Source organism: Oncorhynchus gorbuscha, linkage group LG03 (genome assembly GCF_021184085.1).
Source record: "Oncorhynchus gorbuscha isolate QuinsamMale2020 ecotype Even-year linkage group LG03, OgorEven_v1.0, whole genome shotgun sequence".
NCBI classification, from domain to species: Eukaryota; Metazoa; Chordata; class Actinopteri; order Salmoniformes; family Salmonidae; genus Oncorhynchus; species Oncorhynchus gorbuscha.
This window is the reverse complement of record NC_060175.1, coordinates 19,174,936-19,187,791: the sequence shown is the minus strand read 5'-3', so window position 1 is coordinate 19,187,791 and position 12,856 is coordinate 19,174,936. Positions and strand designations below refer to the sequence as shown.

The 12,856-nt window shown below is 47.2% G+C and overlaps 1 protein-coding gene across 5 annotated transcripts in view; it reads right to left on the bottom strand.

Annotated features, from left to right (window-relative positions):
* The window catches only part of LOC124027397 (plexin-A1-like), a 404,375-nt gene that overhangs the window by 320,766 nt on the left and 70,753 nt on the right, over window positions 1–12,856 (bottom strand). For all 5 annotated transcript variants that reach the window (XM_046339848.1, XM_046339847.1, XM_046339840.1 and 2 more), the window contains one exon: window positions 5,879–7,285. In XM_046339848.1, the coding sequence (XP_046195804.1) occupies window positions 5,879–7,060 (1,182 nt within the window). In that variant the 5' untranslated portion in view covers window positions 7,061–7,285. The remainder of the gene's footprint in view (window positions 1–5,878; window positions 7,286–12,856) is intronic.

Below are 12,856 nucleotides of genomic sequence, written 5' to 3'. Positions count from 1 at the left end.
GGAGCAAATATAAGGATATGGAAGACATACAAGACCACTGATAATCTCCCTCGATCTGGGGCTCCATGCAAGATCTCACCCCGTGGGGTCAAAATGATCACAAGAACGGTGAGCAAAAATCTCAGAACCACGCGGGGGGACCTAGTGAATGACCTGCAGAGAGCTGGGACCAAAGTAACAAAGCCTACCATCAGTAACACACTACGCCGCCAGAGACTCAAATCCTGCAGTGCCAGACATGTCCCCCTGCTTAAGCCAGTACATGTCCAGGCCCATCTGAAGTTTGCTAGAGAGCATTTGGATGATCCAGAAGAAGATTGGGAGAATGTCATATGGTCAGATGAAACCAAAATATAACTTTTTGGTAAAAACTCAACTCATCGTGTTTGGAGGACAAAGAATGCTGAGTTGCATCCAAAGAACACCGTACCTACTGTGAAGCATGGGGTGGAAACATCATGCTTTGGGGCTGTTTTTCTGCAAAGGGACCAGGACGACTGATCCGTGTAAAGGAAAGAATGAATGGGGCCATGTATCGTGAGATTTTGAGTGAAAACCTCCTTCCATCAGCAAGGGCATTGAAGATGAAACGTGGCTGGGTCTTTCAGCATGACAATGATCCCAAACACACCGCCCGGGCAACAAAGGAGTGGCTTCGTAAGAAGCATTTCAAGGTCCTGGAGTGGCCTAGCCAGTCTCCAGATCTCAACCCCATAGAAAATCTTTGGAGGGAGTTGAAAGTCCGTCTTGCCCAGCAACAGCCCCAAAACATCACTGCTCTTGAGGAGATCTGCATGGAGGAATGGGCCAAAATACCAGCAACAGTGTGTGAAAACAGTGTGTGAAGACTTACAGAAAATGTTTGACCTCTGTCATTGCCAACAAAGGGTATATAACAAAGTATTGAGAAACTTTTGTTATTGACCAAATACTTATTTTCCACCATAAATTGCAAATAAATTCATAAAAAAATCATACCATGTGATTTTCTGGATTTTTTTTCTCATTTTGTCGGTCATAGTTGAAGTGTACCTATGATGAAAATTACAGGCCTCATCTTTTTAAGTGGGAGAACTTGCACAATTGGTGGCTGACTAAATACTTTTTTGCCCCACTGTATGTTGCCAAAAGCTCTAGAGGATACTGGGGTTGGGAATGGCCATGGACCTCGCGATACGACATTATCACCATACTTAAATGCCAATACGATATGTATTGAGATTCTCATGATTATATATGCATTGCAATTCGATAATAGGATGATGTTCCAAACATATTTCTCACTACATGTCTGCTGCAGAGGGGACAAGAGAGATCATGAGATTTTTTTATGTTAATCAGTCATGGAGAAAAAAAAGTGCTGAAAACATGTTGGCTCACTACTTAAAAAGATAGAGAACAAGCTATTTATATTTTGTTATCGAGTCAGAATCTATATAAAATTGTCCAAAATACAATTGTGATATGTAACTATAGATTTTCTCCCTCGTCCCTACTAGCTATGTGTGTATATGTGCATGCATTGCATAGGCTATGCATGTACCCTTCGCCAACATCTATCTGAGGCAAAATCATGATAATTGAAGTCTGGCTGTCCCAGAATGGCGCCGGAGGGGATGTCTGCCATTTTACGGGCTCCTACCTGAGTGGGTTGATTCACTGATGTGGTCATCCTGTCTGGGTTGGCGCCCCCCCCTTGGGTTGTGCCATGGCGGAGATCTTTGTGAGCTATACTCAGCCTTGTCTCAAGATGGTAAGTTGGTGGTTGAAGATGTCCCTCTAGTGGTGTGGGGGCTGTGCTTTGGCAAAGTGGGTGGGGTTATATCCTGCCTGTTTGACCCTGTCCGGGGGTGTCCTCGGATGGGGCCACAGTGTCTCCTGACCCCTCCTGTCTCAGCCTCCAGTATTTATGCTGCAGTAGTTTGTGTCGGGGGCTAGGGTCAGTTTGTTATATCTGGAGTACTTCTCCTGTCCTATTCGGTGTCCTGTGTGAATCTAAGTGTGCGTTCTCTAATTCTCTCCTTCTCTCTTTCTTTCTCTCTCTCGGAGGACCTGAGCCCTAGGACCATGCCCCAGGACTACCTGACATGATGACTCCTTGCTGTCCCCAGTCCACCTGGCCGTGCTGCTGCTCCAGTTTCAACTGTTCTGACTTATTATTCGACCATGCTGGTCATTTATGAACATTTTAACATCTTGGCCATGTTCTGTTATAATCTCCACCCAGCACAGCCAGAAGAGGACTGGCCACCCCACATATGCTCTCTCTAATTCTCTCTTTCTCTCTCTCGGAGGACCTGAGCCCTAGGACCATGCCCCAGGACTACCTGACATGATGACTCCTTGCTGTCCCCAGTCCACCTGGCCATGCTGCTACTCCAGTTTCAACTGTTCTGCCTTATTATTAAACGACCATGCTGGTCATTTATGAACATTTGAACATCTTGGCCATGTTCTGTTATAATCTCCACCCGGCACAGCCAGAAGAGGACTGGCCACCCCACATAGCCTGGTTCCTCTCTAGGTTTCTTCCTAGGTTTTGGCCTTTCTAGGGAGTTTTTCCTAGCCACCGTGCTTCTACACCTGCATTGCTTGCTGTTTGGGGTTTTAGGCTGGGTTTCTGTACAGCACTTTGAGACATCAGCTGATGTACGAAGGGCTATATAAATACATTTGATTTGATTGATCCTAACCAACTGTGCTATTGTGTAAAGTATTGTTTTTGCGTTGTTAGTTACTTAATTTGTACATAAATGTTGTTGATACCGTCTCTTAGTTTCTGACCATCAGAACAGGGATTTACTAACCCCGAACAGGACAAAGATTCTTTATTTAATCAGTCCGACGCAAAGGATATACTGCTCTCCAGTGACGAAGCCCAAGTCCCCATCATTTGCATGAAGAAAAGGCAGAGATAGAGGGAGAAGGTCGGGGTGCCTTGTTAGGATTCGTAGGCGAGTGAGTAAAATCGCCATTACCACCGGTTCTATTGGCCAATGTGCAATCACTGGAAAACAAACTCGATGATCTAAGGTTGAGACTATCCTACCAACGGGACATTAAAAACTGTGATGTCTTATGTTTCACCGAGTCGTGGCTGAACAACGACACGAAGAGCATAGAGCTGGCTGGGTTTTCTGTGCATCGGCAGGACAGAGCAGCTATGTTTGGTAAGACAAGAGGCAAGGTTTTGTGTCCATTTGTCAATAACAGCTGGTGCATGATGTCTAATATTAAAGAAGTATCGAGATATTGCATGCCTAATGTAGAGTACCTCATGATAAGCTGTAGACCACATTTTCTACGTTCTCAACTATATTATTCGTAGCCATCTATTTACCGCCACAAACCCATGCAGGCACAAAGACCGCACTCAACAAGTTTTATAAGGCCATAAGCAAGTAAGAAAATGCTCATTCAGAAGTGGCGCTCCTAGTGGCCGGGGACTTTAAAGCTGGCAAACTTAAATCTGTTTTACCTTATTTCTACCAGCATGTAAAGTGAAACCAGAGGAAAAAAAATCTGACCATAACTCTATCCTCCTGATTCCTGCTTACAAGCAAAAACTAAAGTAGGAAGTACCAGTTGCTCTCTCAATATGGAATTGGTCAGAACTCGCGGATGGTACACTACAGGACTTTTTTCTAGCACTGAGTGGTATATGTTCCATGACTCATCCAATGGCATTGTCAGGACTGAGGTGATATCCAATGGTATATCACCTCAGTCACCGGCTTCATCAATAAGTGCATTGATAACGTCATCCCCACAGTGACCGTATGTACATATCCCAACCAGAAGCCATGGATTACAGGCATCAGCCGCACCAAGCTAAAGGCTAGAGCTCCCGCTTTCAAGAAGCAGGACACTAATCCTGACGCTTATAAGAAATTCTGCTATGCCTTCAGACAAACCATAAAATAGGCAAAGCGTCAATACAGGAATAAGATTTAATCCGACTACACCAGCTCTGATGCTCGTCAGATGTGGCAGGGCTTTCAAACTATTTCGGACTATAAAAGGAAAACCCAGCCGCGAACTGCCCAGTGACACAAGCCTACCAGACAAGCTAAATGCCTTTCATGCTCGCTTCGAGACAAGCAACACTGAAGCATGAATGAGAGCACCAGCCGTTCCGGACCACAGTGTGATCACGCTATCCGTAGCAGATGTGCGAAAGACCTATAAACAGGTCAACAATCACAAGGCCGTGGGGCCAAATGGACTACCAGGGCATGTACTCAGACCATGCGTGGACCAACTGGCAAGTGTATTCAATGATATTTTCAATGATTACCCACATGTTTCAAACAGACCACCAAAGTCCTTGTGCCCAAGAATGCGAAGGAAACCTGCCTAAATGATAACCAACCCATAGCACTCAAGTCGGTAGCCATGGTAGGCAACAACACATCTGCCACGCTGATCCTCAACACCGGGGCCCCACAGGGGTGCGTGCTTAGTTCCCTCCTGTACTCCCTGCAATGTGGTGCCAGGGCAACAACCTCTCCCTCTACGTGAGCAAGAAAAAGAAGATGATCGTGAACTACAGGAAAACGAGGGCCGAACAGGCCACCATTAACATTGCCGCGGCAGTAGTGGAGTGTGTGGAGAGATTCCTTGGCCTCCACATCACTAACAAACTATCATGGTCCAAACATACAAAGAAAGTTGTGAAGAAGGCACAACATAACCCCCCCCCCTGAAAAGATTTGGCATGGGTCCCCAGATCCTCAAAAAGTTATACAGCTGCACCATCGAGAGCATCCTGACTGCATTGTTTGCATCACTGTACAGCACTTTGAGATATGGCAAATGCTTGATTTGGCATTTGACCGTGGTATGGCAAATGCTAGGCATTTGACTGTAGAGGGTAGTGAGTATAGCCCAATATACCACTGGGGCCTAGCTTCCTACCATCCAAGACCTATATATTATGCGGTGTCAGAGGAAGGCCCACAAAATTGTCTAAGACTCTAGTCACCCAAGTCATAGACTATTTTCACTGCTACCGCACAGCAAGTGGTACGGGAGAGCCAAGTCTGGGCTGCTGAACAATTAATCAAATGGCCGGGACTATTTACATTGACCCCCCCTCCATTGTTTTTACACTGCTGCTACTTGCTGTTTACTATCTATGCATAGTCACTTTACCCCAACCTACATGTACCAACTACCTCAACCTTCTTGTACCACAGCACATTGACTTGGTATTCCCTGTATATAGCCTCATTATTATTATCTACATTTTATTGCTTTACTTTTTAAAAATGTACTTTAGTTCATTTAGTTAATATTTTCTTAACCATTTATTGAACTGCATTGTTGGTTAAGGGCTTGTAAATGAGCATTTCATGGTAAGGTCGACACCTGTTGTATTAGGCGCATGTGACAAATAAAATTTGATTCGGCTGAAACTACGGTCTCTTCAAGTTTGACAGATGTTCAGTGAGATTACAGTATGCCTTGCCCTTGTCTAACCACAAGGTGTGCCATTACAGAGCTTAGGCCTTATGTTCAATACTCTCTGAAAATACATAATAGGAATCAAAGAGGACCGAATTTGTGGGGCATAGGAGAATTGAATCAGAGAATCAGATAGAGATCAATATTGTTAGTCTTTTCCTACTACCACTAACTTTGCTGATAACTTCTTGAGAGGAAAAATATACCTGCTACGCCTGTGATATGTGGTTGTCCCACCTAGCTATCTTAAGATGAATGCACTAACTGTATGTTGCCCTGGATAAGAGCTCATGCAAAATGACTAAAATGTAAATGTATTCAGAGGGCCACAGAACTCACTGAGTTGTGATGCAGGCATAGCAGAACTGAATCAGATCGAGATCAGTAGCGTTAAGAAGGCCACAGGACTCACTGAGTTGATGCAGGCCAGTTCCTTGTTGAGCAGCCAGGGTAGTGAGAGCTTCCCCTCTCCCCGGTAGCAGGACTGGATGCGCTCCTTGATCTTCTCCTTGATGCGGCGCAGTGTGAACAGGCACAGGGCTGACTCCTTGGGCGGCTTGGCCCGGTTCTTCTGGCCCTGCGAGAACACAGTGAACAGGATGTCCTCGTCTTCGGAAATTCCTAAGGAGTCAGCCAACTGCTTGCCGGGACGGCTGAGGTAGGCGTCCTGGACGAGACGATACTCCACCCCATCCTTGGTGCAGCCGATGGGGAACTCCACGTACGAGTAGAACTTTGAGTCGTCCACACAGAGGCGGACAATCTTGGATGTGAAGAACTGTTCGCCAGAGGCGTCAGGCGAAGTGAGCTGAGTGTCCAGCTGCATGGTCAGGTAGTAGACAAAATGTTCGCTGCTGAAGCCGTAGATATAGTAGATGTCAAATGCAGGGAATTTGCTGAGAGTGTCCGAAGGGATCTTGAGCTGCGAGGAGACAAACTCATCCTGATAGACAAAGCTGAACATGTCAGCGTTCTCCTCGTTGGACATCAGCTTGCGGCTGGAGAGCGTGGGGAAGTACTCGGACTTGCCGTCAATGGGTGTGCCGATGAAGAGCTTGCTGGCGGGGCTGTGCTGGGATGTGATGATGACCCCAGACATGGTGCCAGACTCGGTCACGCTGGACAGGTAGTGCTCCTTACGGTGGTGCGGCTCACCCAGTTTGAACAGGTCGTCCAGCCTGAGGAACTGACAGATTCCCTGGGAGGTGCTCCCGCAGGCGATGAGTCGGTTCTGGGCATAGTCGATGAGAAGCAACTTATTGACGTTGTTGGTCTGGGCAAGGTCGTGGGGGCACGACTGGACGCTGGGCGGGGGATAGCACTTCTCGTTATCCGCCACGGGGCCAGTCATGTGGCTCCGCAGCTTGGTAAGGTTGCTCGAGAGCTTGAAGATCCAGTTGACCGTGCCAACGTAAACCTCACCCGTCTTGTTGTGGATGGCCAGGTGTGTCAGCCCCCAGTCTGGTGGGGAGAAGGATTTGAAGGGCTGGGGTTGACCTCTGGTCAAGGACGGGACTGTCAAGAGGACCAGCACCCCCAGAAGGAGCAGGTTCCCCAGGTGAGGGGCAACGAGTGACCTCAATAGGGGCCACATATCTGGGGGTTGCAGGAGACAAGTCTGGGGGAAGGGATGGGGAAGGTGGGTGGGTTCACTCCGGCACCTAGTCCGGATCTGTTTATGTCCTAGCTTATATTCCCCTGGAAGGAGGCTGGATGGGCCGAGGGGAAGAGGGGGAAAGCTCCTATTTATCCAGTGTCTTTCTCTCTGTGTTCTGAGTTTTCATCCAGAGCATCATCCACAGCAGCACGGGTGAGAGCCCTGCAAGAAAAAAAACACATTATGAGTCACAATGGAACATTTCCTATTGATTATGCATCAGCCGGAGAGCCGATAAGCAGATGAGATGCACTGCTAAATTTAGACAAAAGTTAGTAGGGCATTCACCCACCCCAGATTAATGATGCAAAGTGATATCCGTGACTGCATTATGAAGGAAGATAGCTAGCGAGAGTCACAGGAGGATTACAAAACGCATAGTACAATAATGAGTCACACGGCAATGAGTTTAAGACACACAACATCCTGCCTTTAATATTTCATAAGTTCAACAGTATCGTGAAGGATCGGAGATGGTCTGCTTAGAAAATTGCCAGAGGGGGCGCATACAGACGGCAGCAAACCTAGTGGTTAGACCATTGGGCCAGTCACTGAAAGGTCCCTGGTTCGAATACCGGAGCAGACAAGGTAAAACATCTGTTGATGTGCCCAAGGCAAGGCACTTAACCCTGCAAAACAACACATTTTACTACAATTATCCAACACATTTTACTACAATTATCCAGTGCATGAGACTATAAAACTTTTTTTTTCTATTGAAACCCCACAAGTTGTATCCAGGTCTGCTCCCTCCCAGGCCTCCCAGTGTGTGGGTTGCTGTATGCGGTATCAGGAGACTACCCAGCATCCCCCTCTTCTCCCAATTAGGGCCTTGTTCTGTCAATAGCATCGAGGCAATGTTCGCTTTTAATCTGTGGCAGATCTGCAGCTCTCTCTGATTGCCAAAACATGTTTGCTACCCTGAGGGAGGTAGAGTAAAAACAATGATGATTCAGCACCCTTATGCTGCAATCAGGATGTAGAGTACAATATAAGCTAGAAGAAAATGAATGAATGAGATGGATCTAGATTTGAGACACATATACCACACATATCCCAGAGAGATAAATTGCAGTTGTCGTCGTCTGTTGCGGCTCCAATAATGCAAAACCCGTTTTCCACTTCAGCCAAAGTATTGCTCGCCCACCCAACCCAGTCCTCCACTCCAGTCAACCCAACCCAGTCCTCCACTCCAGTCAACCCAACCCAGTCCTCCACTCCAGTCAACCCAACCCAGTCCTCCACTCCAGCCAACCCAACCCAGTCCTCCACTCCAGCCAACCCAACCCAACCCTCCATTCCAGCCAACCCAACCAAGTTCTCCACTCCAGCCAACCCAGTCCTCCACTCCAGCCAACCCAACCCAACCCTCCATTCAAGCCAACCCAACCCAGTCCTCCACTCCAGCCAACCCAACCCAACCCTCCATTCCAGCCAACCCAACCAATGCCTCCACTCAAGCCAACCCAGTCCTCCACTCCACTCCAGCCAACCCAACCCAACCCAACCCTCCATTCCAGCCAACCCAACCCAGTCCTCCACTCCAGCCAACCCAGTCCTCCACTCCAGCCAACCCAACCCAGTCCTCCACTCCAGCCAACCCAGTCCTCCACTCTAGCCAACCCAACCCTCCAGCCAACCCAACCCAGTCCTCCATTCCAGCCAACCCAACCCAGTCCTCCACTCCAGCCAACCCAGTCCTCCATTCCAGCCAACCCAACCCAGTCCTCCATTCCAGCCAACCCAACCCAGTCCTCCATTCCAGCCAACCCAACCCAGTCCTCCATTCCAGCCAACCCAACCCAGTCCTCCATTCCAGCCAACCCAACCCAGTCCTCCATTCCAGCCAACCCAACCCAGTCCTCCATTCCAGCCAACCCAACCCAGTCCTCCATTCCAGCCAACCCAACCCAGTCCTCAACTCCAGCCAACCCAACCCTCCATTCCAGCCAATCCAACTCAGTCATCCACTCCAGCCAACCCAACTCATACATCCACTCCCAGCAGTCAGATGTTAATTATCTGCTTCCCATCCAAACCGAAGTAGGCCAAATGTTCTGAGTTGACGGCACTTAGCCCTAATTCCACCCCCCCTCCCAATTCATCATATTCTCTAATGCTTCCAAATGAAGAGACGCTCATATGTGACTTGTGACATGCGCCAGCACTCACTCGGCTTCCATACATTAATTTAAATTAATCCTGTTTCATATGTTATCACAATGCCCCAAGAGTTGGATTCCCATGGCACAGAAGATCCAGGAGACACAATATGGAGAGAGGAGGAATGGGCAGGGGATTGATTGACGGGGGAGTGGAAGTAATGGACAAGGACTTTTTTCCCTTTCTTTTGAGTGTCCTCCAGTGACAATGATGGCAGAGAGCTTTGAGCTGGCTCGCCTCAGCGCTGCTTGACAGGCCAATTAAGTTCCGGCGATACCGGGACATTAGTTCTCTTGTAAATGCTGATTATGCCAAATTGTGCGCAGCAACTCTCAGAGGCCCGGCTCAATTTCACCTTGACTATGAAAGTGTCGGCGGAGGGTTATTTTATGACTGAACTGAATTGGGAAAGATGAGAAACAGTAGGGAGGGAGGAAGGAGGGAACAAAAGCATGAGAGATTGTTTGATTTTCTCTGAGAAGGAGGGGAGGGAGAATGAGGAATGTTATTTCTTCCTTCCCTTATCTTCGGTTTTCCTCTGGAGAGTGATTGAGGGGTTGGCCTATCTGTCAATCACTCCCCAAGGATGCACGGAGGAACTACGGTCAGTTTACCAATGTGTGTGTGTGTGTGTGTGTGTGTGTGTGTGTGTGTGTGTGTGTGTGTGTGTGTGTGTGTGTGTGTGTGTGTGTGTGTGTGTGTGTGTGTGTGTGTGTGTGTGTGTGTGTGTGTGTGTGTGTGTGTGTGTGTGTGTGTGTGTGTGTGTGTGTGTACACATTGGAGGAAGATTCAGGGAGAAAATGTGCCTTTTTACAAACCAAAAAGTGAACCATTAAAATGCACAGCAATTGCCACCCCTTTTCCTCCATCTACAGTGAGTGGAGGTCAGTACAAGACAGTGTGGCATTGCAAACCATGGCAGCTCTTGTAACAGCAAGGTTCAGGGGGATTTGTGTCATAAAATTTCCACAAATGAAAGCCTGGACAAGATGAATGTGCTGTGGAGAGAGGGAGAAGCAGAGAGAGATGGAGAAAAAGAAAAAGGAAAGCATCTGGAGGAGGCGACGACAAGAGAAAAGTGCTGGCAGGCAGCTCCACCTGAATTTAAATAAAGACCTGGCATTCGGCTTCATGTCGAAAGGGGATACCTAAACTAATAAATGCACAGTGCCAGCCCAGCCAGTTAGTAGATATGGCTGTCCAGCAAAAAAATGTTTTTTTTAAATATTCACCTGTGTAAGAGATTCCTCAACATAAGCAGGCGCAATAAAGTGATGACTTAGCCAATGTATTTTTTTTAAATTGTATTGTTCAGCGTTACGATCACTTGAGCGCATCGAGAGCAGATGTCAATTTAAAGCGTGGCATGGGCTGGCTAGCTCTTTTTCATTCTTGTCATTTCCGTGAGCAAAAACGTGAGAGAACGAAAAAGAGAGAAAGTTGTCTCTAAAGTAATTCCTCTTCATTTTCAGCCGACTTGACATAACAGAGCGTGAATAGAGCAACACATTTAATCTGCCTGGGTCTCTGGCTGGTTGTCATCTACCCAGAGTAATAAGGGGAATGCTATCTCGGCAGACTGTGTCCAATGCATGCTATTACAAAATACAATGTCAGCTCACTCACAATGGCTAATTCTATAAGATGGGAGGCTGAAATGCATGCCAGGCTTAAGCCTATGACCCTATCAATTGAGTCAACTTTAGATGGGAGAGGAGAGAGCAGGTTGGGAATGGACACATTTCTCCCAAATCCCTATGGAATTATTGACAGATGAGGAAATTGTCAATCCCTCCCCAATAAAGAATTTGCCACCATGACCAGATTAGTAAAGATTTCCTCTCTCGTTTTTCAATTTTCCCTCTCTTCCTTTTACCTCTTCAGAAAAAGGCTGTAAAACCAGGATGAACGCTATATCGGGGGAAGATCAGGAAAACATGTCAATCATTTGGGGCTTCAGCACGTTTCACCTTTTAACCTGTCAGTTGAGAATCTACAGAGACATCTAGGCCCGCGCTATAATCACATTCAAAATGCAAAAACAGTACCGTGAACCTTTTCCTTTCGGGCTTTTCAAGATTGATTGGTTTTTATATCAGAATGACCCATCGATTGTTGTCCCAACAGGCTTCAGTGTGGGTCCAGTCGGAATGGATGGGACTGGGGGGGTCACTTAAAACCTTTTGTTTCAGTTTATTTGGATTAATAGTGGTTAATGAGTGAGCTTGGATTAGCGGGGGAGGGGTGGTATGTGTGTGTGTACATTGGAGGAAGATTCAGTGGGGGAAATGTGACTTTTTCCAAACCAAAAAGTTCACCATTAAAAAGCAGTGTGTGAGTGTGTGTAGTCCCCGAGAAGAACATGAAGAGGGGGCGACATAATCAAACAGAATGTATCAAATCAGGTTTCTCCCTCAACCCGCTCTCTCTCTCTGTGCTCTCTCTCACCTACGCCAAATAAAATTAAATGTATTTGTCACATGCCTCGTAAACAACAGGTGTAGACTAACAGTGAAATACTTACTTATGGGCCCTTTCCAACAACGCGCCACTTGGGCTCCCGAGTGACACAGTGGTCTAAGAGGCGACATCTCAAAGCAAGAGGCGTCACTGCAGTACCTGGTTCGAATCCAGGCTGCATCACATCTGGCCGTGATAAGAATTTGTTCCTAACTGACTTGCCTAGTTAAATAAAGGTTAAATAAAATAAATACAAAAAATGCAGAGAGAAATTAAATAGAGATAACAGAAAAGTAAAACACGTGATTAAAAAAAAAGTTAGAATAAATACACAATGAGTAACGATAACATGGCTATTATATAGACGGGTAGCCTAGTAACCAGTTGCATGCACCTCTTTGACGGAGCCCGGCGCTAAACCTGTCCGTTCAGATAATGGCCTCCGCTCGGCCCCGGCGCACAGCTGATTTATTGCCGGTGGCATATCAATTACAGCACTTGCCGCTCGGTGAGGAGGGGAGAGAAGAAAAAAGCCAAGTGACTGACTCCTCGCACAGAGCTCAAGCTAACTTTCTCCTTGCTGCATTTTTAACATGTGGGTCACATCTGTGCCATCGGTAGGAAAACCAAGCATCGTCGGACCAACGCTGCAGTAGGTGGGAGAGAGAGAACGGTAACCACACACAGCCTCACCAACACTAGCAGTAGTAAACACACACAGCCTCACCACCACGAGCAGTAGTAACCACACACAGCCTCACCACCACGACCAGTAGTAACCACACACAGCCTCACCACCACGACCAGTAGTAACCACACACAGCCTCACCACCACGACCAGTAGTAACCACACACAGCCTCACCACCACGAGCAGTACTAAACACACACAGCCTCACCACCACGACCAGTAGTAACCACACACAGCCTCACCACCACGAGCAGTAGTAACCACACACAGCCTCACCACCACAACCAGTAGTAACCACACACAGCCTCACCACCACGAGCAGTAGTAAGCACACAGCCACATCACCACTAGCAGTGGTAACCACACAGCCACAGCCTCACCACCACGAGCAGTAGTAAGCACACAGCCACATCACCACTAG